Source organism: Chrysemys picta, chromosome 11, assembly GCF_011386835.1.
Source record: "Chrysemys picta bellii isolate R12L10 chromosome 11, ASM1138683v2, whole genome shotgun sequence".
NCBI lineage: Eukaryota > Metazoa > Chordata > Testudines > Emydidae > Chrysemys > Chrysemys picta.
Genome location: NC_088801.1, coordinates 731,604 through 752,943, shown reverse-complemented (window position 1 = coordinate 752,943; position 21,340 = coordinate 731,604). Strand labels below are relative to the sequence as shown.

General features: G+C 61.3%; 1 protein-coding gene across 9 annotated transcripts in view; it reads left to right on the top strand.

Annotated features, from left to right (window-relative positions):
* The first annotated feature begins 3,983 nt into the window (after window positions 1-3,983).
* The window catches only part of OBSL1 (obscurin like cytoskeletal adaptor 1), a 54,769-nt gene continuing 37,412 nt past the window's right edge, over window positions 3,984-21,340 (top strand). For 7 of the 9 annotated variants that reach the window (XM_065560416.1, XM_065560415.1, XM_065560412.1 and 4 more), the window contains exons 1-7: window positions 3,984-4,117; window positions 7,652-8,781; window positions 12,626-12,895; window positions 13,415-13,675; window positions 17,638-17,943; window positions 18,602-18,877; window positions 19,954-20,229. In XM_065560416.1, coding sequence (XP_065416488.1) covers window positions 7,689-8,781; window positions 12,626-12,895; window positions 13,415-13,675; window positions 17,638-17,943; window positions 18,602-18,877; window positions 19,954-20,229 — 2,482 coding nt within the window. In that variant the 5' untranslated portion in view covers window positions 3,984-4,117; window positions 7,652-7,688. The other 2 variants (XM_065560410.1, XM_065560417.1) reach the window with 2 other exon arrangements.

Here is a 21,340-nt window from a genome sequence, read left to right as displayed (position 1 = left end):
AGGGGTTCAGGGTGCGGGCAGGGGCTCCAGGCTGGGGCAGGGGATTGGGGTGCAGGGATGGTGTGGGCTCTGGCGGGGGGGTGGGTGCTGGTGTGGGACCAGGGCTGAGGGATTTGGGGTGCAGGAGGGGGCTCCATGCTGGGATTGAGGGGTTCAGAGGGCAGGAGGGGGATCTGGGCTGGGGCAGGAAGTTGGGGCATGGGAGGGGGTCAGGGGTGCTCCGGGTGGCACTTACCTGAGGCAGCTCCCAGAAGCAGCAGGATGTCCCCCCTCCGGGTCCTACGCGGAGGCACGGCCAGGCGGCCCTGTGCGCTGCCCCATCCGCAGGTGCTGCCCCTGCAGCTCCCATTGGCTGTGGTTCCCAGCCAATGGGAGCGGTGCTTGGGGCGGAGCAGCGTGTGGAGCAGGGCCGGCTCCAGGCACCAGCGCAGCAAGCAGGTGCTTGGGGCGGCCAACCTAAAGGAGCGGCACGTCCGGCTCTTCGGCGGCAATTCGGCGACGGGCCCCTTAGTCCTGGGGAAGGACCTGCTGCCGAATTGCCGCTGAAGAATGAAGTGGCGGCGGTAGAACTGCCGCCGATCGCAGGGTTTTTATTTTTTATTTATTTGTTTTTTGCCGCTTGTGTGACGTTATTGATATAATCTGGGACCATATAGATCATTGTTGCAACCAAGGTCCTGTAGTGGCACCCAAATCTTGTATAAAGGGGGTCAAATGGGGTGTCTAAGACAAGGTTATGGTTTACTGGTTATGATTATGCTGTCTCTATGTGTGTATCAGTGATGTAGTTGAAGTTATGAATATTGGCTCTATACTGTCTGTATGGCAAACTTATGCTATGCTTCTGGGTGACATCCCAGGCAAACTGGTGTTAGCTCTGCCTAGCCTGCTTGATGGCCCATTAAGGACCATCAGCTATACAATGGACCCATTGAGAGAAGGCAGATACGCCTTGTACCTCAGCAAAGTATGCAGGAACTTGCCCATGTGACTCCAGACTCCATCTTGCTGTAATTTTCCACAGTGAGAACAAAGAGGTGTTCTTACACCTGGAAAAGACTATATAAGGCTGATGCCTCATCTCCATCTTGTCTTCAATCCTGCTTCATACCTCTGGAGGAACTTTGCTACAAGCTGAAGCTTTGAACAAAGGACTGAGGACCCATCCCAGCGGGGGATGTATTCCAGAGACTTGATTTGAACCTGCAGTTTATTCCATCGCTGCTGCAAGCCTGAACCAAGAACTTTGCCATTACTGTATGTAATTGATTCCATTTAACCAATTCTAACTCTCATCTCTATCTTTTTCCTTTTATGAATAAACCTTTAGATTTTAGATTCTAAAGGATTGGCAGTAGCGTGATTTGTTGGTAAGATCTGATTTGTATATTGACCTGGGTCTGGGGCTTGGTCCTTTGGGATCAGGAGAACCTTTTTCTTTTACTGGGGTATTGGTTTTCATAACCATTTGTCCCCATAACAAGTGGCACTGGTGGTAATACTGGGAAACTGGAGTGTCTAAGGAGATTGCTTGTGAGACTTGCGGTTAGCCAGTGGGATGAGACCGAAGTCCTCCTAGTCTGGCTGGTTTGGTTTGCCTTAGAGGTGGAAAAAACCCCAGCCTTGGGCTGTAACTGCCCTATTTGAGCAATTTGTCCTGAGTTGGCACTCTCAGTTGGGTTCCGCCAGAACCGCATTGTCACAGCTTGGGGCGGCAAAAATGCTGGAGCCTGCCCTGGTGCGGAGCCCCCTGGCTGCCCCTGTGCCTAGGAGCCAGAGGGGAGACATGCCACTGCTTCCAGGAGCCGCGTGAAGCCACGGCAGGCAGGGAGCCTGCCTTAGCCCCACTGCGCTGCCGACCAGACTTTTGCTGACTGAATCACCAGGGTCCCTTTTCAACTGGGCGTTCTGGTCAAACACCGGAGACCTGGCAACCCTAACCCTGTACCGTTTACAGGAAGCAATGCCAGAGCCTGCCCCGGCCCCACCCTTTCTTACCCACCCTTGTGTCGTGGCGGAAGCCTTTCCCGTCAGCCCTGGGGGCAGGGCCCTGCCTGGCTTCCTATGATAATTAATCGGTTCTCTGGCCAGTGGCTTGTTTTCTGGCTCCCAGGTGTAACCCTGGCTGGGGCGTGGCAGGAGCGGCCATCGCATCAGTGCAGCTGATAAATTATGGCCCAAGCCAGTGGCTGGAAGGAGAAGCCAGACACATTCAGTAGCAATCGGGCGCAGTTTGTTACCGCTGGCAGAACTTACCAGGGGCGTGGGGGCGTCTCCATCACTGGCCAGGTTGGTACCAGGATTGCGGGTTTCCCGAGAGCTGAGCTGTAGGGCAAACGGGAATGAATTCAGGGACGGTCTGTGGCCTGTGCGATGCCAGGGGCCAGCCCAGCCGAGCGCATCGTCCCGTTTGGCCTGGGAGGCTGGGACTGTCAGAGACGCTTCAGGGAGCCAGGCCTGGCGCCGAGGAGCCGAAGGGTCCAGCGTGGAAACAGCTGCCGAGGCAGCGCCAGCCCCTGGCCCAGGAAATTCCAGCAGGAGCCTGTGTGCGCGGCCGGGACATGGCACTGCGGGCGCCTGAGCGGGGTTGTAGCTGAGCCCCTTCGGCACCAGTTCGGCTGCTGCCTGGGTGAGAGCCAGGATCCGCCCAGGCCTGGCCAGGCCCAGCCTCCCTGACAGGCCCCAGCTCCAGGAGGTGGGGCTGGGCCTGCTGAGCTGGGGCAGGGACCTGGGAAGGCCAGGCCGGGGCTGGGACCAGGGGCTGGGGAGGCTGGACAGGGCCGGCCTGCACCCCCCTGAGCTGGGGAGGAGGCCACGAAGCTGGGCTGGGACTAGGAGTAGGGTGACCAGATAGCAACTGTGAAAAAACGGGATGGGGGTGGTGTGGTGGTGATAGACGCCTGTATAAGAGAAAGTCCCAAAAACAGGGACTGTCCCTACAAAAACGGGACATCTGGTCACTCTAACTAGGAGGAGCAAGGTGGGGCTGGGCTGGGCCGAGCTGGGCCATGAGGCCCAGGATGTGGGGGGTGGGCTAGGGTGCGATATCCTGAAGGGGGAGGAGACCCGGGAAGGCCAGGCCAGGGTGTGACGGGGTGGGGGGTACAGGGGGTGGCTGGGCTGGGACACCCTGAGGTGGGAGGAAGCCAAGAAGCTGGACTGGGTCTGGGGGTGCGATGCTGTTCCTGCAGCTTCACTTGATATTGGAAAGGCCTCTGCTGCCTTCCTGCACATTCTGCCTTCAGCTGCTGCAGCCTGGTGTCTCCCGCACCCCACGTCCCTGCCCCCACATCCCTGCACCCCATCCCACCCGCGCTGCAGCCTGGCATCTCCTGCCCCCATGCCCCCCATATCCCTGCACCCCATCCCACCCCCACTGCAGGCTGGCGTTTCCCGCGCCCCTGCCCCCACATCCCTGCCCCCGATCCCACCCCCGCTGCAGTCTGGCATCTCCCACGCCCCACATCCCTGTGACCCATGTCCCTGCGCCCCATCCCACCCGCGCTGCAGCCTGGCATCTCCTGCACCCCTGCCCCCCATATCCCTGCACCCCATCCCACCCCCACTGCAGTCTGGCATCTCCCGTGCCCCACATCCCTGCCCCCGATCCCACCCCCCCGCTGCAGCCTGGTGTCTTCCTTGCATTCCATTGTCCCCTGCCTCCCCATCCCCCCGCCTTCATGCAGCATCAGCCCCCAGCTGTGGGCTAGCGTCCGCTGTACCCCATTCCCGGCTTCCTGGCTGCTTGCTAGCGGGGAGCTGCTGGCCTCTGGTCACTGCGCACCCTGTCTAGTGTGTGCAGCTTGGGGTCACTGGAGGCTGTGCTGACACCCAAGGGTCCTGCGCAGGGTCTGTGCTGAGCTGTGTGCCCGAGGACAGCGGCGGGGCAGGGCCTGGCTGGGGCCGAGGGCTGCACTCCTGTTGGGGCGCTATAGATAGCTGGCCCTGCCCAGCCCCGCGTTATCAGCCCCGCGTGTCATCGGAGGGTATTTTTGGGGACAGCAGCTGCAGGCATTTGTAACATTTGGTCCCTGCATGTTGACACCCTGGAGCTGTGCAGGCAGAGGCTGCGGGCGCAGGGTGACGGACGTGGGGACGGCGAAGGCAGCGGAGCAAGGTGCGTGTGCGGGGAGGAGGTGCCAGGGTACAGCTGGGCTGGCGTGCAGGTGTGGGGCAGTGACAGGAACGAGGAGCAGAGTTGGACGGATGGATGGAGCGTGTGTGACAGAGTCGCACGGACGGGAAAGAGGCTCGCTGAGCGGGGAGGACTTGCAGGCTCGTGGGTAGAGCCTACCTGAGGCAAAGCAGGGTCCGGCCCCGCTGGCCTGGTTCTGACTCTGTCCCCAGCTCTGTGCCTGGCACCGTGAGTATCTCGGCCGCCTGCTCTGCCAGTTGCAAGGAGCCCGCGAGGAATTCACAGGCCTCCTGAGGGATGCCCTTCCCCAGGTTCCCGTGATGGATGTGGGGTGAGGCTCTAGGTCAGGGCACGGGGGCCCATGGGTCTTAGCCCCGCTGGAGGGGCCAGGCGCAGGGCCGCCTTATGGAGCCCGAGAACAGCAGAGGGGCCTATTGGAGCCGGGTCCTGGGTTCACCCAGGGTGATCCTGATGCCAGTCACAATTTACTGCCCAGCAGCAATGGGGGAACCTCTGCACCTCCTCCTCCCGGCAGAAGCCCTCCATGCCGCAGCCCAGGAGGGGCTGTCTGCCCTCCCCCACACCAGGGGCCTGCCTGCCCCAGTGCCAGCGAGGGACTGCCAGCCCCTCTCCCCACCGGAGCCCTGCCTGCCCCAGTGCCAGCGAGGGACTGCCAGCCCCTCTCCCCACCGGAGCCCTGCCTGCCCCAGTGCCAGCGGGGGGCTGCCTGCCCCTCTCCCCACCGGAGCCCTGCCTGCCCCAGTGCCAGCGAGGGACTGCCAGCCCCTCTCCCCACCGGAGCCCTGCCTGCCCCAGTGCCAGTGGGGGGCTGCCTGCCCCTCTCCCCACCGAAGCCCTGCCTGCCCCAGTGCCAGCGGGGGGCTGCCAGCCCCTCTCCCCACCGGAGCCCTGCCTGCCCCAGTGCCAGCGGGGGACTGCCAGCCCCTCTCCCCACCGGAGCCCTGCCTGCCCCAGTGCCAGCGGGGGGCTGCCTGCCCCTCTCCCCACCGGAGCCCTGCCTGCCCCAGGGCCAGCGGGGGGCTGCCTGCCCCTCTCCCCACCGGAGCCCTGCCTGCCCCAGGGCCAGCGGGGGACTGCCAGCCCCTCTCCCCACCGGAGCCCTGCCTGCCCCAGGGCCAGCGGGGGACTGCCAGCCCCTCTCCCCACCGGAGCCCTGCCTGCCCCAGGGCCAGCGGGGGACTGCCAGCCCCTCTCCCCACCGGAGCCCTGCCTGCCCCAGGGCCAGCGGGGGACTGCCAGCCCCTCTCCCCACCGGAGCCCTGCCTGCCCCAGTGCCAGCGGGGGACTGCCAGCCCCTCTCCCCACCGGAGCCCTGCCTGCCCCAGTGCCAGCGGGGGACTGCCAGCCCCTCTCCCCACCGGAGCCCTGCCTGCCCCAGTGCCAGCGGGGGACTGCCAGCCCCTCTCCCCACCGGAGCCCTGCCTGCCCCAGTGCCAGCGGGGGGCTGCCAGCCCCTCTCCCCACCGGAGCCCTGCCTGCCCCAGTGCCAGTGGGGGGCTGCCTGCCCCTCTCCCCACCGGAGCCCTGCCTGCCCCAGTGCCAGCGGGGGGCTGCCAGCCCCTCGCCCCACCTAAGCCCTGCCTGCCCCAGTGCCAGCGGGGGGCTGCCAGCCCCTCGCCCCACCTAAGCCCTGCCTGCCCCAGTGCCAGCGGGGGGCTGCCTGCCCCTCTCCCCACTGGAGGGGTTAATTCCGCTGCCCACGCACAGCGTGACACCCTCTCTTCCCTGCAGGCCACTCAGCCGCCAGAAGGACGGTGCCGCTCTGTCCCCAGGGGCCCGCGGGGGGATCGGGCATCTGGTCTGCCAGTCCGGGTTCAGGGAGTGTCTCCCCAGGCGCCCACCCTGTGGGCTGGTAAGTGGAGAGGGCCCGTCTGGCAGGGAGGTCAGGCTGCCCTGGCCACCTCCCACCAGCCTGGATTCTGCTGCCCGGAGTGACAGCCCCTTATCAGCCCCTCAGCGTGAGCCAGGCCAGATGCTGCAGGAATGCGGCTCCACCCCACATGATCTTGCAGGAATGGAGGGGAAGGAGCCAGTGGTTCCCTGTCCTGTTGCATCGCTGCCCCCTGCCCCCTCTGCCCCCTCACCTCCTCTGCCCCACACCCCCACAGGGAGCTGCCTCTGCCCTTTACCCCCTCTGCCCCACCCAAGAAGGGAGCATCTCTGCTTTCCTCTGCCCCACAGGGCCAGGATGAGGGAGTCTCTTTCCCTCCTGCCCCTGCTCCTCTGCCCCCCAGGCCCAGGAGGGCATCTCTGTCCCTCTGTCTCCTTGTGGGAGGGAAGGCCGGGGCCCCGGTGGTATTTGTTTCATTTCAGTGCTGGGCTGATGCCGGGTACCCAGGGTAGACGAGTCGGGGCAGGATGACTCTGGGCTGCCATCGAAGGGGGCTGGTTAGTGCCATAGTGCTGGGATGTGGACACCTGTGCCACAGGACCCCCTCCCCCTGCTGCATCCCACCCCCAAATCAAGTCACACGCAGGAAGGAGGCCACCAAACGGGAGCCCGAGGAAAAACATTGGTCACTGCCAACCGGCGGGATTGGGACTGGTGCCCTCAAGGGGACAGGCCCAGAGTCCCATTCCCCACCCCTGAGCCAGCCAGTACCCTGCCCTGGGGCCAGATCAGAGCTGTTGTCCCCGAGAGGGGAGGAGGCCTGGGTCCCATTCCCCACCCCTGAGCCAGCCTCGGGTCAGCAGATTTGCCTGCATGTCGGCTTTCAGCTGAGCTGGCTTTCAGCAGTGATGAAAAGTCATGGGGCAGCAGAGTCCTGTGCGGACCCAGGAGGGTAGAGGGGGCCTCTGGGTGCCAGGTATGGGACCCGCAGGGCACAGGAGATCTAGGGGGCCGTTGGGAGACGGGGAGAGACCGTATGTACCATTGCACAGGCTCCTGGGGCGTCCAGTCAGGCCTGTCCGAGCCACCGCAGGGCTGCTTGGCTCTGTGCCCGAGGCTGGCGCTGGCTACGAGCCCCAGCAGTGTGGACCGGTTGTGTTCGCGCCATCAGGGGATCCAGGAAGTGAGCGGAGTCCCAGCGAGACCGAAATAACCGTCTAACAATAGGCTTGGGCTGGCGGCCTGCAGGGAAACCTGATGCACTGGCGCTGGGGTGGAATCCAGGGGGCTGGGGACTCAACATGTCCAGGGCCCACCTGTCTGCGGGTGGCCACTGTCTTCTGGCCAAAGGACTCGGCACAAGATTCTTCTGAGCTTCCAGCTCCCAGAGGCCTGGGCAGCTGCTTCGCCTGGCTAGGGGCCTGCGCCCCACGAGGCCCTGGGCTGAGGGGTCCAGGGGGCTCTGCTTTGAAAGAGGCAGGCCCCAGAGCCGCTTCTCCAGTGGGCTGACCTTGCCGTGGCCTTGCTGAGGGGAGGCTGGTTCCCGGAGGGAGTGCCATGAGGGGCTCTGTCCCTACAGTGCAATGCCTCTGCTTGCCCCATAGCCTTCTCCTGCAGCGGGGTTGGACTCCTAGTGCTGTCTGTCTGTCTGTCTGTCCCTCCAGGTGTCTGGGCCCAGTTGCTGTCCTGGCTGAGCCACCGATGCGGGGCCCTGCAGTGCCCCAGCTGAGTCCGGAGATGGATGTGTTTGGGGGGGCCCCCCGGTTCCTTGCCTACCCCCGCACTTTCACAGTGCAGAGTGGTGCTGATGCCGTCCTGAAGTGCCAGATCGCGGGCGACCCACGCCCCAGCATCATCTGGGAGAAGGACAAATCCCCGATCGCGCTGCTGGGCCGCTTCCAGGTGGAGGCCGAGGGGAGCGTGTACAGCCTGTCCATTTCCCAGGTGACCCCAGCGGACAGCGGGCAGTATGTCTGCAAGGCCAAGAACGCCATCGGGGAGACGTACGCTGCTGCCACACTCAAGGTGGAGGCGGGGGAGCTGCAGCAGGAGGGACACCCTGAGGATATGCCCCCCGTTTTTCTGAGCAAGCCTCTGTCCTGGCAGGTCTGCAGGGGCGAGGATGTGATGTTCACCTGCAGGGTCTCGGGGCAGCCTAGCCCTGTGCTGCAGTGGGAGAAGGATGGGCGCCAGCTGTCGGATCTCTTTGAGAGCAGCCATTTCTCTGTGGGGATGGAGCCGGAAGACTGGCATTTCCTGAAGATCTTCAGCGCCCGGCCCCCGGATGGTGGGGTCTATGTGTGCAGGGCGCGGAACCGCTCAGGGGAGGCCCTGGCAGCAGCTGTGCTCCTGGTCAACCCCATGGCTCGTGGGCTACCAGACGGCCCCTTCCTGGGCTCCCCCAGGAACTGCTGGCCCCTGAGCCATTTCAGTAAGCAGCCGGATCAGCACGGTGACAGGAGACACTGCCACGGGCAGCGCTCCGCGCCCTGGCCGGCCCGGCCCAATGGCGAGGTGCCTCTCGGCGCACCCAAAGCCAAGGCGTTCGCTGTGAGCGAGGGGAAGCACGCCAAGTTCCGCTGCTATGTGACAGGCAAGCCGAAGCCTGAGATTGTGTGGAAGAAGGACGGGAAGGTCGTTGCGCCAGACAGGAGGCACCTGGTCTATGAGGACAGGGAAGGCTACTTCATCCTGAAAGTGCTGTACTGCAAGGCCCGGGACCAGGGGCTGTACATCTGCACCGCCTCCAACACGGCTGGCCAGACCCTCAGTGCCGTGCAGCTGCATGTGAGAGGTAGGGCCCTGGGGGGGTGCAGAGACACAGGGGCCTTGCCCACAGCAGGCAAGGGGGAGGGTCAGAGCAGGCTGATGCTGGTCACTGGCTTTAGCCCAGGTGTATGGAGGGGCAAACCTGACCCACTCGCACTGGTTTCCTGGTGGGCTGGGGTTACCTGGGGGGGCTGGATCAGGAGGAAGCGGAAACGGGATCCTGATTTGCCAGTGGGACAATTTGCAGAGAAGCCAGGGCTCTGGGGCTGTAGGGTGGGCCGTGGTGGTCTGGAGGAAGTGGTGGTGGTAATGGTGGGATCAGGATCGTGGCCACGGCCCCAGCATGGGGACCGGTTCTGGGAGGCCCCGTCAGTGGGCCGGGCCCCCGAGGGGTCTCACACCTCCTCCAGTGGAAGCCACGTGGCTTCATCGTCTCCTGGGGCTGGCCCCATGTGCTCCAGGCAGCAAGTCCCACGGAGACAGACCCAGAGGGAGACTTGTACCATCTTGGGGGGCAGCACCAAGCATCTGCAGGGACATGCAGGCAGCGCAGGCCGACAGCTGGGTTATTAGTCACCTGGACCCAGCACAGGGAGCCCTTGGGGAGCCCAGAGCCCAAAGCCCCGTCCCTCTGATCTTGTCCCAGGCCAGGTGCACTGATTGCTGCCTGCAGCCCACACTTAACTCTCCCCTCCCCCTTCCCCCAGCCCTTTGATCCCGAGCTGGGGGATGCTGGGTGAGGCGGGGAGTCCAGATCTCTCTGGGTCGCTGGTTGCTGGGGTCCATGTCTGGGCAGTCGGATTTGCCATTGTCTTCTCAGAGCTCCACTGCTATGGGACCTAAGGGCCCAGACAACTGGGAGCCCGTCACACCTGTGTTAGCCGGCCCGGAGAGCGACAGGCCTTTCTATCCCCGAGGTCACTGCAGCACATAGGGGAAACTGAGGCACGCATAGGCTTCATGAAAATATTACAGCCAATTCCTGCTTCATTGCAGTGGCATTTCTGGTTAGGACATTGCAAGGCAGAAGGGTGGGCTTGGGGACGCAGAAGGCTGTTTGGTGGGTTGGGGGGGTTCTCCGGTTCCAGTGTCAAAGAGCACGGGAAGGGGAGGCTCTCCCTAGGACATAGGCGGGGATGCCACGATGACCTAGGACTGCTCTGGCCAGCCAGGATCAGGGCCTGTCTCTCTGGCTGTCCTGCCTTCACCCCGGCTTGGTGCTGCTGCTGTCTGGGCTCGGAGGCTCAAGTGAGAAGAGCGACAGGGGAGCAGGACAGAAGGGTCCTGGTGTCACGGACTCACAGGACTCGTGCTCTCTCTTGGCTCCATACGGTCCAGAGCGACTCTCAGCCAGCATAAAACAGGAGGTTTATTGAGCGTCTGAACCCAGCACAGGAAACTCTCCAGGCCCTTGGGCCTAGCAACCCTCAGCCCAGTACATCTAGGTCTCTCCAGCCTCCGGGGGGGCTCTGGCTCCTCTCTCCCCAGTCCAGCCGCCCCCTCCTTCCAGCCGATCAGCCGAAATCATCTCCCACTACGGCTCCTCCCCTGTCCATTGTCTGCAGTCCCAGGTAAATAGGTCACCTGGGCCTCCTCTCTTCCCTCCTTTGTTCCCACCCCTGGCTGGAACCGGCTGGTCAGGTCACTGGGATCCTCTCTCGCCAGCCCATTGTCCTCCCACTGGCCAGAACCGGCTGACTGCCAAGCTGGGCTGGGCCTCCTGGTCACCAGTCGTCAGGTCCCCCATCTCCAGGCAGTTATCCAGGGTCCGGGCTGCTAGGCGAGGTCACACCTGGTCCTCTGCAACAACCCCCCCTGCCACCCCCTCGTTACACATGCAGGACACAGGGAATCTAAGACACAAACAGGGTTCATGCAAAACACTAAGAACATCCCCCCCCTTCATCACACCTGGCCATGTATCCCTTCTGGCACTGAGCCAGGTTGGGTGGGAGGGGGGTGATGTGTTTGGGGGCGGGGCTGTGAGCTGTTAGTGACAATCTCCCCTGAGTGGGTTTGGCCCTGGGGGACCGGGGGGGGTGGCTGGGAGCCAAGCGTCTGTGCTGGAAGCAGATTTCAGAGTAGCAGCCGTGTTAGTCTGTATCCGCAAAAAGAACAGGAGTACTTCTGGCACCTTAGAGAGTAACAATTTGTTAGTCTCTAAGGTGCCACAAGTACTCCTGTTCTTTGTGCTGGAAGCGTTTCCCTCCCTCCCTGCCCAGCATGTGCTGAGCCCCCAGGCATGCAGCCGGGAACAGGGGGCGCTCACTCCTTGGCGGGCCCCAAGGGAGGGCGCTCGAGGCTGCGAGGGGGAGACTGTGGGAGGCGGATGCAGCACCCAGGGGGAACCCACTGAGCTCCCCTGAATGTCGGCCCTCGGTGAAGCCTGGGAGCAGTTGTGCTTGTGAAGGCCAAGGAGTCAAAGCTGGGGGGGGCTTAGTGCCTCTGGGGCGTGAGAGTGTGTGATCGGCGGGGGCTGGCTGCGGGCCTGTGGTCTCGTGCCCCCGGCCTTGCTGGGCCCCGTGGACCCGGTCCAGGATTGGGTTCGGGCAGGACAGGGGAGGGGGAGGCGAGGTCGGCATTAAACACCATGTTTCCGTGCCATGCGGCCCTGGATGGCACAGGGCTGGCCTTTGGGAGACATTGGCTCGTCCCGCGGAATCCCCCCGTCGCCGCTTCCCCTTCATTACGGCTCCCAAATCCCATGAGTCGTTAATTGAACTGCAGTGACCTTGACTGCCCAGCTAACAGTCAGACCTTCCAGTCCGCCCAGCGGGGGGGCCCCAGCCAGCCCTGGCTCCCTCCTGGGCGCAGGCTGCATCTGCTCCCACCCCACGTCTTTCAGCTCTTAAGGGTGCGGCAGCGACACACGCTCTGCCACACCTCCCTCACCCCACCCATTTGTCTAGGGGCTGGCGACACGTAAAACGTGACGGGAGAGGTTCTCCTGTTGACAGCGACCTAGCGCTGTCTACACCAGGGCTGCGGTCGGTAGAACTGTGTTGATCAGTGGTGTGGATTTTTCAGCCCCTGAGCGATGATTTCTACCGACCTCATTTCCCAGTGGAGACCCGTCCGTATGCTCCCGTTACATGTGTGTTGCTGGAGCAGTTGGGTGCCCAGTGGGGCTCAGGGCCCCGTTGTGCTGGGTGACAAGGGAGTCACCATGAAGGCACTGGCAGGATGACCTGGTTTGGGCCTCTCTTGAACGACGCCTGGATGGTTTGTATCTCTTAGCATTATCGGGTTCGAAGGGATCGCAAGGGTAGTACGCTGCCCCCCGCCGCGATGCAGGATTGGCTGGGTCTAACCCAGCCCAGGCAGACGGCTACCCAGCCTCCATGGAAGGAGCTTCCCCGTGCCTCTGGCACAGTGTCTGTCGCTCTGCCGTGGGGCTTGGAAAGTGTAATGCCAATCAAGCCCCACAGACACCCTGGCCTGGCCGGTGGTGCGCAGGGGCCTGCCCGGGGGGCCCAGCCCTTTGGAGGCTGAGAGGGGCCCAGGGAGTTTGCATCAGCGGTGTCTCTGCGGGGGGGCTGGTGACAGCATGAAGAGCTGACAGCAGGGGGCCGAGCGCTGAACATACCAAGTGCCACCCACTGTGTCGCCTGCCACCTCTCAAAATAACCCGCTGGGAATGGAGAGCTTTCGGCTGCCCCCTCCCTGGAACAGACAGCTCTGGGCAGGGGCTGGGCCAGGCTGACTCCTCAGCGGGGTGCCCAGGGGACTGGACAGGCTGGTGCATTATGGGGGTCTTGCTTTCCTCTGAAGCAGCTGCTGTGGGGCTGGGCTTGCTGTGGTGGTGGCCCCGGCCAGGCTGGGCCCCGCGTGCTCTCTCCAGTTCCTGTCTCTCTCTTGCTCGGCACCAGAGCACCGGGTGCGGTTCCAGTTGCAGCTGGAGGATGTGGAGGTGCAGGAGTGTGAGGACGCCGTGCTGGAGTGCAAAGTGCCCCTGGAGACCATCCCCACGGCCTGGTACCTGGAGGACAAGCAGCTGCAGCCAAGCCACAAGTACGTGATTGAGGAGCAGGGCCTGGTGCGACGCCTGACCATCCGTGACGCCCGCGCTGACGACGACGGCATCTACCTCTGCGAGATGAAGGACAAAGGGCGCAGCATTGCTGAGGTCTCAGTCAGAGGTGAGAGGGACGGGCCCGGGGTGCACGGAGCCTGAGTAGATGGGCATGGAGACCGTCTTCCCTGTTCCGCTTGCTGCTGTAGCCCCCTGCCCTGCCTGGTCCTGCCGCCTGCTGCCCTCTCCCTGTCCAGTCCTGCCTTTCTCCTGCCCTGTCCCTGGCTTCTAGCCTGTCACCCCCTGCCCTGCCTGGTCCTGCTTCTTACTGCCCTGACCCTGCTACCCTGTACTTCGCACCCAGCCTGTCACTCGTTACCTTCCCTGGCCCTGCCTTTCCCCTGCCCTGTCCCTGCCCCAACCTGCCCCATAGTGCTCTGCCCCGGCTCCCAGCCTGTCCATTCCTGCCCCCCTCTCTTCTCCTCAAGCCAGCCCCATTCCCGACACCCCCTTTTCTTGCTGCTGAATTTCCTGCTCCTGCACCCTTGGGCCCCAGGCTCCCCATGTCCCTCCCAGCACCGCAGCCCCAGGGTCCCGAGCTGCCCGCTCCCATGTAACTCTGGGCCGTTCCTGGACACTCTCCCAGGGGCAATCGTGAAGCGGCTCCCGCGGAAGCTGGACGTCATGGAGGGGGAGAATGCTGCCTTCTGTGTGGAGACCCGGGACTCCGTGGAGGGAATCCGCTGGAGCCGGAACGGGCTGGAGCTGCGGGAGACACCATGCACTGTGCTGAAGAGCTTCGGCAAAACCCACCTGCTGGTCCTGGTGCACGTGACGCGGGAGGACGCTGGGGTCATCTCCTTCAGCGTGGGGGAGTCGCAGACGTCAGCCCAGCTTCGCATCAAATGTGAGAGCCCCACCATGGGGGTGGGAGTACACTGGAGCATGGAGCCCATCGGTCTGTGGGTCGGGGTCCCTCTGCTCTCGGGCTGGATTGGAGCCAGTGTCCCCTAGAGGGGAAAGGCCCAGTACCCCATTAGGGACCTCGGGGCGTTTCGCCTTCCTCTGCAGCTTGGGCTGTGGCTCCCCTGCTGGGATCATCTGGGCACCTCTCCCTAATCTGTTCCCTGCCACTGTGGGGCGTGGGCCGCCGGTGGCCTCTCGGTCTTTCCCGTTTGCTGCCTGTGGCCACAGCTCAGTTTCCTGAGGGCCAAAACGCTTGAGTCTAACTCAGATCTTTGGGTTTAATATAGTGGTATCTGGGTAAAAATGAAGGGCCTGTGATAGGTGATCTGGTCCCTTCTGGCCTTAGACCCAATGACATCTGTGAAACTAGTGTGATGCTCCCAGCGGTGATGCACAAGCGTGAACAACAACCTCAGGGCAGACGGGTACAAACCATGTTGTACCCCATGTTGGTTGTGAGCTCTAAACTTGTATTTCACCAACCTCCTGCAGCTAGTGCAAACTCCTCAGGCACTTTACCAGCCTTAACACGGCGTCATAGGCAGTCCCCTTGGTGTGCCGGTCTGTCTCGTCACCAGGTGAGCCTAGGTCTGCGACAGGCAGCCTCTTACATCAAGGATCACAGCAATATTCAACACAGCAAGGATCCCAGTCCCAAAGGACCAGTCACTTACCCCAGGTCACTTGTGCTTTAGGGCTCACAGTCCTCCTCTTCTTTTTACTGAAGACAATGTGTGTAGCCAGTCCTATAGTAACCATCTGAGGGTTTATTAAGTAGGAAAAGGAAATGAGAGTTATTTACAAGGCTAAACGGAGTGAACACAGACACACACAAATGACTTACAGTCTTAGGTTTCAAAAGGTGACGTAGGTTCCTATAATCAGCCAGCTCTGTGTGTCTTTTGAGGCTAACCCAGGCTAAGCAGCTGGGGATCTCCTGCTTATGCTCAGAAATACCTTGATCCCCAGAGTCCAAGCAGCACAGAGATACCTTGTTCCCTTGGTTTGGGGTCCCCCCCCCCAGCTGCGGACTCACCTGATGGGAGATGTCCACTCGCACGACTCATCGTCACAGGGAGCAGAGCAGCATTTTGCTGACGGTTTCTCACTCCAGATGTAGGGAGTCTCCAGTTGCAAGAGCCATCCCTAACCTGTCTGGTACTGCTGGTCTCCTCTTTCGGGAGAGACATAATTTCTGTAGAAGAGGAGCTCGCTCACTAATGTCTCTCTCCTGCACGGTGATTCACACAGTCCCAGAGGCTCACAATACACCCGCTCCAATAATGCATTGCAATATGGAATACAGACAGCGCAGGGGAGATTAACGCAGGCAGCAGCTCACAAGCCTTCACTAGTGCAAACACTTCCTTGTAACGCTGATCCCTGTTCTACCACTATTACCCCACAAGTGAGCCAGACAGATCCCAGCTCTGTATATCTCAGTGTCCAGCTGAGAGATGGGGACCTTGGCATGAGCCGGCACCTGGCCTGGCAGTGTCACACCTATGCCCAACAGCCAGATTGGAGCTGGTGCTCCCTAGTGCAGCATGGCCCTGTGTCACCGTTCTGAGTTATCTGCACTTCTGGCCCCTTCGTGGCCTTCTTGAGGGCACGTGCCCCACTCCAGTCTCTAGCCAGCACCTTTCTCTGGGCCAAGTCCTGCACTTCCCTTCTGCTAGGTGTGGGCCTTCGGCTGCAGAACCCTGCAATGTATGGTGATTCTGTCAGCAGGTCTGACTTCAGCTCAGCACGGGCAATCCGGGGTTAACCAGGGACCAGCCAACACTCATGAAAGCAAGTGCTGTTTATTCAGAACAAAAGCATAAAACAATAAACAGCTGCTAATGCACGTCTGTTTTGCCCAGCAGTCCTTCATCTGCCACATGCAAACTCTGCTAGGCCTAGACTACTTCAGCTCCGTCCCGCAAGGCCTGGCCCCCTGGTCTCAGTTTTGTGTCAGTTCCTGGATCGAGTGGGAGTGACGTCTCTCCCTGTGTCAGGGATGGGGGGGTGGGTGTCACTCTGTACACTAGAGCGTTCTTTATTTCCCTCGCCTCGTGAACCAGGTCAAACCAGTCTATGCAATGTCCCTGGGGTGACTTTCACAGCTGTGTTACCTGCAGGAGGGGTTTGTACTGGTGATTTTAGTTCCTACTTGAAACATCTTAGCTCCACCATTGAGCCCAGCGCACGCTAGCCCGTAAGACACACAGAACATTTTTATAAAGCTGATCATAGAATCACAGAATATCAGGGTTGGAAGGGACCTCAGGAGGTATCTAGTCCAACCCCCTGCTCAAAGCAGGACCAATTCCCAACTAAATCATCCCAGCCAGGGCTTTGTCAAGCCGGGCCTTAAAAATCTCCAAAGAAGGAGACTCCACCACCTCCCTAGGCAACCCATTCCAGTGCTTCACCACCCTCCTAGTGAAATAGTGTTTCCTGATATCCAACCTGGACCTCCCCCACTGCAACTTGAGACCATTGCTCCTTGTTCTGTCATCTGCCACCACTGAGAACAGTCTAGATCCATCCTCTTTGGAACTCCCCCTTCAGGTAGTTGAAAGCAGCTATCAAATCCCCCCTCACTCTTCTCTTCTGGAGACTAAACAATCCCAGTTCCCTCAGCCTCTCCTCATAAGTCATGTGCTCCAGACCCCTAATCATATTTGTTGCCCTCCGCTGGATTCTTTCCAATTTTTCCACATCCTTCTTGTAGCGTGGGGCCCCAAACTGGACACAGTACTCCAGATGAGGCCTCACCAATGTTGAATAGAGGGGAACGATCACGTCCCTCAATCTGCGGGCAATGCCCCTACTTATACAGTCCAAAATGTTGTTAGCCTTCTTGGCAACAAGAGCACACTGTTGACTCATATCCAGCTTCTCGTCCACTGTGACCCCTAGGTCCTTTTCTGCAGAACTGCTGCCTAGCCATTCGGTCCCTAGTCTGTAGCAGTGCATGGGATTCTTCCGTCCTAAGTGCAGGACTCTGCACTTGTCCTTGTTGAACCTCATCAGGTTTTTTTTGGCCCAATCCTCTAATTTGTCTAGGTCCCTCTGCATCTGATCCCTACCCTCCAGCGTATCTACCACACCTCCCAGTTTAGTGTCATCTGCAAACTTGCTGAGAGTGCAGTCCACACCATCCTCTAGATCACTAATAAAGATATTAAACAAAACCGGCCCCAGGACCAACCCTTGGGGCACTCCGCTTGAAACCGGCTGCCAACTAGACATGGAGCCATTGATCACTACCCGTTGAGCCCGACGATCTAGCCAGCTTTCTATCCACCTTACAGTCCATTCATCCAGCCCAAACTTCTTTAATTTGGCGGCAAGAATACTGTGGGAGACCGTATCAAAAGCTTTGCTAAAGTCAAGGAATAACACATCCACTGCTTTCCCCTCATCCACAGAGCCAGTTATCTCATTATAGAAGGCAATTAGGTTAGTCAGGCATGACTTCCCCTTGGTGAATCCATGCTGACTGTTCCTGATCACTTTCCTCTCCTCTAAGTGCTTCAGAATTGATTCCTTGAGGACCTGCTCCATGATTTTTCCAGGGACTGAGGTGAGGCTGACTGGCCTGTAGTTCCTCGGATCCTCCTTCTTCCCTTTTTTAAAGATGGGCACTACATTAGCCTTTTTCCAGTCATCTGGTGCTGAATAATCCATGTGTCCAGAGCAGCGTATCCGTCCCCTGGAGCTGGGTTGGAGCCGGTGCCCCCAGAGGGGACAGTGTTGTATCCCATTCCCGGTCCCCTGACACCAGGCAGCCCCTGAACTGGGGATTGCGTCTGGCAGCCCCCAGAGGGGAAGACCCCGCGTCTCAGCTGGCTGCTCACCTGCTCGGTCGACATCTCAGAGCAGGGAGCTAACCGGATGTGGGGTTTGTGTTAGGTGCAAAGCGTGTTCCCCCGAGCGCGCCCGTGGCCGCCGAGATGAGCACGGACCGCAGCAACGCTGCCCTCCTGACCTGGTGCCCCGGGCCTGATGTGCACAGGACCCCCCCCAGCAGCTACGTCCTGGAGCGGCAGGAGGCCAGCACGGCCGAGTGGGTGCAGTGCCTTACCACGGACCTGGCCAGCATGGTGGAGGTGCTCGGGGATAGCGTGCCCGCCGAGGCAGACTACTGCTTCCGCATCTGTGCTGTGAACAAGTACGGGAGGAGCAGGCCCGTGGAATTCCCTGGCTCTGTGCACCTTGGTATGTACCACAGCCCTCTAGGGCCCGTTCCCTTCCTGATCTCACTCCCTCCAGGCCCTGCTCCCGCCTGAGCCCTGCCAGACACGGCTGGGTGCCAGGATCCTGGGAATTACAGCCTGCGTTGGCTTGTGTGGGGCACTGATTGGCTAAGTCCAGCGCCGGTACAGTGCCCTCTTCTTCCCAACACAGACTGGGACGTGGCCATGCCCAGGCCCACCAGCTGAAGGGCACTGCCCTGGGGAGCTGGCCCATGGCTGGAAGGCAGCCCCCTGGTCCCGCACCCAGCGTGCTAGCGGCCAGCTCAGAGGGGTGAGGGGACGTGGGTAACGTGGCCCATGGCCAGTGGCTGAATAAATAAATAAATAAAATAAATAAATAAATTAATGGAGATATCCCATCTCCTAGAACTGGAAGGGACCTTGAAAGGTCATTGAGTCCAGCCCCCTGCCTTCACTAGCAGGATCAAGTACTGATTTTTGCCCCAGATCCCTAAGTGGCCCCCTCAAGGATTGAACTCACAACCCTGGGTTTAGCAGGCCAATGCTCAAACCACTGAGCTATCCCTCCCCCCAAAAGGGTAGCCATATCCAAGAAGGGGGCCAGAGCTCTGCCCGAGCTGTTGCCCGTCTCTGGCTGAGGACCCTGCACTGTGCTCTAGTCCCGGTAGCCTGCGTGCGGAGAGCCCTGAAGGACGTGCAGGTGCAGGCGGGCCAGGATGCCCAGTTCTCCCTGGAGCTCTCGGCCTCCGTGGCGGGGAGCTGGTTCCTGAACGGGGCGAAGCTGGAGGAGGGAGAGGAAGGCCAGCGCTACTGCATAAAGCGCAGCGGGACCGAGCACTCCCTGCTGCTCCGTGGTGTGCGGCTGGCGGAGAGCGGGGCCAAGGTCAAGTTTGAGTCCAGTGGCGTGCGGGACTCCGCCACTCTGCGGGTGCAAGGTACGTGCTCTCCTGCTGCGGATCAGTCCCCAAACCGGGGGCGGGGGGCGCTACACCCAGGCTCCAGACCACCCTCCTGGGATACCAACTGAGATCACTGAGCTGAGGGGATGAACCAGGCAGCATAAACACAAGAGTTCAACAAGGGCCTGCCCTTCCCACACGCCTGCCCTCCCAGCAGCTCAGAGTCCTTGGCAAAGGCCAAATAATCCTCCCAGCCTGCGGGAGGTTGGGGCGGGATAGGCAGGGACCACTTCACCCAGTAATGTAATGCAGCCCCCTCTGGCCTGGGTGGTGGCAGCTGTTTTGGGGACATTTGGCTAGGACACAGGGATAGTGCCCCAACTCACAGGGAAAGGGTCCTGGGATTGTTAAATGCCACAAGGGGCAGGACTTTGGTTCTCTCTGAGTGCCAGAGCCCGCACCTTAACATGGGCTGCCTCTCGGGGCTTTTCCTCTCAGGCTGTTAGCATCCTGAATTTCCCTGCATTGCCCCACGCCCCCTCGGGTGCTAAACTTTCCTTCACTGCAGCCTCTTCAGCACCCAGAGGCCTCTGACAGAGCTCCTGTTGCTGCCCTGGCCTGGGGGGAGCCCTCTCCCTCCCCACAGAGCCTGTGCTGCTTGCTCAGGGCCAGGGCGTCTCCCTGCGCTGAGCCCACAGGAGGGAACGCTGGTTCGGCCAGGGAGAGGCTGCGCTGGGTTCCCTGGGATGGCAGCAGGTTCTCACCTGCGCTGGGCTCCAGTGTGAAGGTGCAGCAGGTGAGACGTCGCGGAGAGAGCGAGCCCCAGGTCCGCAGCAGGCTGTGCTCTGTGGTAGGGGTGGAGCATTGCACGCTGGGAGCTGCAATCTCCAGGGGCTGCTCCGCTGACGGATGCAGGGGAGAGCAGCTCCTGGCCATCTGGCAGCCTGGCCTGCGGTGGGATGGGCTGAGCTGGGCTGCGTGGGGTGCCTGGCGGCATACGCTGGCCTGCAGAGCCTGATCCTGGCCTGCTGGGACCCGGGGCATTGTCCTGGCTGCCCTGTGAGAGCGAGGACTCGCCTCCACTCTCTGCTCATTCAGGGTGACTCTCTCAGCCCCGCAGGTGCGCATTGCCCCGGTGCCCGAGGCCCAGCGCTGCCAGGAGCTCCTGGCAGGGCTGCCCCTGCTCCTGGAGTGCGAGGTCTCCACGCCCGACGCCCCTGTGCGCTGGCTCAAGGACGGGGAGGCTGTGCCCTCGGACGACGTCGTCGCCCTACAGGCAGAGGGCTGCGCCAGGAGGCTGTTTATCCGCTCTGCCCGCCCCTCAGACTCCGGGACGTACACGTGTGACGCGGGCGAGGATGCGCTGAGCTTCACGGTGACCGTGACCGGTGAGCTGGGGGCTCGCCCACAGGAGCCCTGTGCCTCTGCCCCTCCTGCAGGTTCCTCGCAGACTCAGGGCATTAGAGCTGGAACTTCCCGTCACATCCCAGCAGGCCCAGGGCAGATGTGTGGCCCTGAGACCCCTTTCTCCCCTCCTGCCCCATCCACCCCTCCCTCAGCCTCCCTTCCTCACTGCCTCTCCCCCAAAGACCTGCCTTCTCTGGCCTTCACAGGCTCCTCTGGCCACTGAAATCAAATCCTCTGGTGCTGCCACAGCTGGATTCTGTCCATGGCCCTGGGGGAGGCTTCTGGCCTGCTGGGTGGTAAGCAGAGGCCAAGTGACCGGCGGCTGCCCCCTGTGACGCTGTCCGGGGTGAATCCCATGGGGGACGATCTCCCAAGGCTGCTGGCTGCTGGCAGCACACGTGGGGTGCAGGCTATCAGAGCCTGGACTTACTGACAAGTTTTTTCCTGTCTCACCCCATGGTCAGCCCGTCCAGCACTGGGCCAGTCCACTGAGCTGGGATCTGCCTCTCCTGAGACACGTCTGCCGGGAGGGAGGGTACCTCCTCTGGATGGGGAAGATGTTGTGCCTTGTCTCCTCGTACACAGCCCCAGATCGTTGGTCTCTTTCCATAAGCCAGGCGTTTCCATTCAGAGGCTTTTCCTGCAGCTCTTTTGTCTTTGTAAATGCTCGGCCTGTATCTGGCCCAGCCTGTAAACCCAGGGCTGGGCTGGGACGAAAGTTGTCAGTTGTTTTCACTCTAGACCGAGTTAGCTGATCCCCAGCCACCGCAGGTGACTTGCTGCATCTCCAGTAGGTCTGGAACATCGTATGTTACATTTTACACATCTCTTCAAGTAGTGCCCGTGCAGTAATGGTGACACTCGGCTCGTGCTTAGCGTTCGGCAGGAACTGCGCATGACGTCCCGCGTGGTGAGCTCTCGCTAGCCGCTCAGGCGTGGTGCAATATGCCTGCCTGGGCATGGCTGTTCAGCAGGGCAGAGCTCATCGGCTGCCCCCACCCAGCTGCGGGAGCCCCCCAGCCCCACTAGACAGGGCACAGCTGACCCAAGTGTGCTCCGGTTCCCCTCAGTCGATGGGCACTGGAAGCCCCT